This window comes from Asparagus officinalis, chromosome 3 (genome assembly GCF_001876935.1).
Source record: "Asparagus officinalis chromosome 3, Aspof.V1, whole genome shotgun sequence".
Classification (NCBI taxonomy): Eukaryota; Viridiplantae; Streptophyta; class Magnoliopsida; order Asparagales; family Asparagaceae; genus Asparagus; species Asparagus officinalis.
Window position 1 is genome coordinate 45,702,743 of NC_033796.1, and position 4,058 is coordinate 45,706,800.

At 39.2% G+C, this 4,058-nt stretch overlaps 1 protein-coding gene across 1 annotated transcript; it reads left to right on the forward strand.

Annotated features, from left to right (window-relative positions):
• On the forward strand, nt 418-1,435 carry LOC109832262. The gene is made up of 2 exons (XM_020399689.1): nt 418-687; nt 828-1,435. The coding sequence occupies exons 1-2, from the start codon at nt 578-580 to the stop codon at nt 1,186-1,188; spliced, it is 471 nt and encodes a 156-aa protein (XP_020255278.1). The 5' UTR covers nt 418-577; the 3' UTR covers nt 1,189-1,435.

The window sequence follows — 4,058 nt, forward strand, 5'->3', positions numbered from 1 at the left end:
AAAGCTAATTGTATTAATTCTAATTATACTTAAGGAGCTATTTTCATTTTTTTATTAAACAAAAATTTATCATGGATAATATTTTGGTTGAAGTTTCTTTTTTAAAAATAAATCTTGATATTACCCAATGTGATTATTGATGAAATTACTTTAATCTTTATGAGAGAAAAAAAAGAGCACTAATTTCAAAGCTCCAATAATTCATGGTTACGCCACTCCTGAATTAAGTTAATTAATTACTGGCTAACAATTGTCCCTGTGTCTATTTTTCTAAATTTTCGTCCTAAGCGGACCCATATATATATACCCCACAAAGACCCAAGAAAATGTACGTAGACATATGTGGTCCCTTTCTCTACATTACTTACATATATACCCCACAAAGACCCAAGAAAATGTACGTAGACATATGTGGTCCCTTTCTCTACATTACTTACATCTCTGTTTCATCCCCTCCTTCCTCTAAAACTCAGTTCTTTATCCTCCCTTCAACTCTACCTGAACTAAAACAAAGCAAATAAAAGTATATATAGGCACTAAACTAATTTATCTCTCTCTCCCCAGGATATTCGAGATCATGGGACGCAACGATGGAGCATTGGCTAGGATTTGTTGCATGTGTGGGGATCATGGCCTCCTGACGGAGCTCTTCCGATGCAAATCCTGCCTCATTCGATCACAACACAAGTAAGACGTAATCTTTTTAATTTTACATTATTTTTTATGATTTTTACCTGTGTCGTCTCTAATCGTGTATGTTTTTATTTCAATTCTAACACATACGAGAATGCGCATGCGTGTTGCATACTTTTATCTGCAAATTACAGGTACTGTAGTAATCTGTACCCAAAATTCCAGTCTTATCGAGCATGCAACTGGTGCTTGAGACAAGAAACAAAGGGTGGTAATTTGAACGACACCAACCACAACTACGCTATACCTTCTCCTTCTAATTACAACAATGAAGGCAGTAGCAGCGATACCTCCAGAGTGAAGTTAAAGAGAGGAGTATTTCCACAGTATCTCGACGAGGCAGTAAAGAAACAGAAAATGCAAGAAATCAAAATATCGCAGACTAAGAATGATCAATCAATGGGAAAAGAGGAGATCACAACAAGTTTGAGGGGAGAGAAGCAAGTGTTCAGAGGTAAAGTCAGAAGATACAAGCTCCTAGAAGAGGTAGCCTAATTTTCTTGTAGTTTCTATTATCTTTTCGTGTAAACTATGGAAAACTGTCTCATACTACCGAACTTTGGCAAGAGCATTTCTTGCTCGTTTAGATTATGTAATAGTCCTTCCTTGTCTGAGATATTGTGTTGCATTAAATTTTGGCAAGAATCCCAGTGAAGTTACTAATTATCTACAAATTCTTATGGAGAAAACAATGTATATTTGAAGAATTAATAGCATACATACAGTCGTGGCAGGTGTTTGCCTTGGGATTTCTAGTTTATTTGATTTTTTTTATTGGGGTTGGTTGCAATTGAAGTTGCATCATAAACATATTTGCAATTAATTAAAAAGACTGTAACTGTCAGGTGTGAAACTGATCGAAAATTTTCTTGCCCCTGCAATTATGTACAGCTACATTTTTAAATGCAGTGAAACAAACAGCTATGAGCAATCCATGATGTCTTGCTTACATGAAATTGCAATTACCATTAAATTGCATTGAACCAAAAAAACTCACCACGGTAACAGATGAGTTGGATGATGTGCGCGCACAGGCCTGCAGGTACCCACAAATGATATGATGATGGCCAATTATAAGGTAGGGTCCTCAATTTGACCAGGTTTCAGGATGGGTAGGGAACACTCAGAGAAAATACTTTCCTTGCTTGATATTTATTATGATGTGCGAGACCCAACAAACCTCCAATTCAAGCCTCTAATACTTGAGGTGTAAAGGTTGAAAGAATGATGAGAAATATCTGTTTTTAGTTGGAAGATGATGTATTTTAGGATATTAGGTGAAGGGTCGTGATTCCTTCAACAGTTTGTTCCTATGCAAATTGATTGTTGATAAAGAAAGGGATCTTCTTGATTAGTAATGTAGAAAGAGATAATTGAGAGAGCAAAAACCCTAACTTCATTGATTTATTCAGATACTAGAGAGATATATATATAGTCATACAAATAGGGGTATGGTTAACGGGTCACAGCCCATTATCCCAATACCCAATAGACTTAATCTAACACTCCCCCTCAAGCTGGAGCATAAATATTCACCATGCCCAGCTTGTCACATATAGTAGAAAACACCTTTGAAGAAGTAGCCTTGGTAAGAATATCAGCAAGTTGTTGTGAGGACGGAGTGAATGTGAGAGATACTATCTTCTTCTCCCAAGCATCTCTGACAAAATTGCAGTCAACTTCAATATGTTTTGTCCTCTCATGAAACACAGGATTCTGTGCAATATAAATGGCAGACTGGTTGTCACAATGCATTGGCATGGGTCCAGACTGAACAAAACCAAGCTCTGTCATAAACTTTCTTAGCCACACCATCTCACAAGCAGTGTGAGCCATTGCTCTATATTCGGCCTCTGCACTAGATCGTGATACTACATCTTGTTTCTTACTTCTCCAAGTCACAAGATTACCTCCAACAAAAGTACAAAATCCTGAGGTTGACTTTCGGTCTCCCATATCTCCTGCGTAGCCAGCATCAGAGAAAGCCGAAATGTGAGTATGCCCATGCTTCTTATATAACAATCCCTTGCCAGGACAACTTTTGACATATGCCAAAATCTTCAGAGCTGCTGTCCAATGAACCTCTCTAGGTTTGTGCATAAACCTGCTCAGTACACCTACTGCAAAAGTAATATCAGGTCTGGTAACTGTCAAATATATTAGCTTCCCAATTAGTCTCCTATATCGTGCAGCATCATCTAGTAGAGAGGTATCATCACGCCACAAATCAACATTTGCCTCCATTGGAGTGCTTGCAGGTTTGCATTCCAAGAGACCTGCTTCTTCTAGTAAATCTAGCACATACTTCCTTTGAGACAACAACAGACCATGTTTTTTATATGCAACTTCAATCCCAAGAAAATACTTTGGCTTTCCCATGTCCTTAGTGACAAAATGACGGTTTAGATACTCCTTAGTCTCAGCTAAGGCAACAGAGTCACTCCCAGTCAGCAGAATATCAACATATACGGCTAAAATAACCAAACCAGTTGTTGTGCGTCGAAGAAAGACAGAGTGATCAGACTGACAACGTTGAAAACCAACATTAGAAATAACCTTGCTGAACTTATCAAACCAAGCTCGAGGACTCTGCTTTAACCCATAGATGACCTTTCTCAACCTACAGATAATTTTCTTCCCCTGAGCAACATACCCAGGAGGTTGCTCCATATAAACCTCCTCGTCCAAATCACCATAAAGGAAAGCATTCTTCACATCTAGTTGGTGCATCGCCCAATCCATATTAACAGCCAGAGAGAAAAGAATTCTGATGGAGTTGAGACGAGCAACGGGAGAAAAGGTTTCAAAATAGTCAATACCATATGTCTGGGTATATCCTTTAGCAACCAGGCGAGCTTTATATCTATCAACAGACCCATCAGGACGATATTTCAAGGTATACACCCATCTGCAGCCAACCACAGTCGCTCCAGCAGGTAGAGAGACCAAATCCCAAGTCCCTCTAGAAAGCAGTGCATTCATCTCCTCATCCATAGCCTGTTTCCAGGCGGGTACTAACAAAGCTTCCTCATGTGACCTGGGTAAAGATATAGTGGACAATGACAAAGCAAACTGACGAAATGATGAGGTGAGACGGTCATAAGAGACAAAAAGAGAGATAGGATATTTTGGGCAAGACCGTTTACCTTTACGAAGAGCAATAGGAACATCTAAGTCAGAAGAGATATGAGGCTCGACATGAGATGGACCTGCAGCTGGAGAAGAAGAGTCAGCAGGAGCAGAGACAGGTGTATGTACTTTAGGACGGCGAGAGCAGAGACAGGTGTATGTACTTTAGGACGGCGAGAGCAGAGACAGGTGTATGTACTTTAGGACGGCGAGAGTATGTCAGTAGAGGCTTTGGT

Excerpts from the sequence above, each read along its gene's own strand:
- LOC109832262 (XM_020399689.1), top strand. The coding sequence starts at position 578 with ATGGGACGCAACGATGGAGCATTGGCTAGGATTTGTTGCATGTGTGGG. Across the intron at positions 688-827 it reads CTCATTCGATCACAACACAA|GTACTGTAGTAATCTGTACC; the intron begins GTAAGACGTAAT and ends TGCAAATTACAG.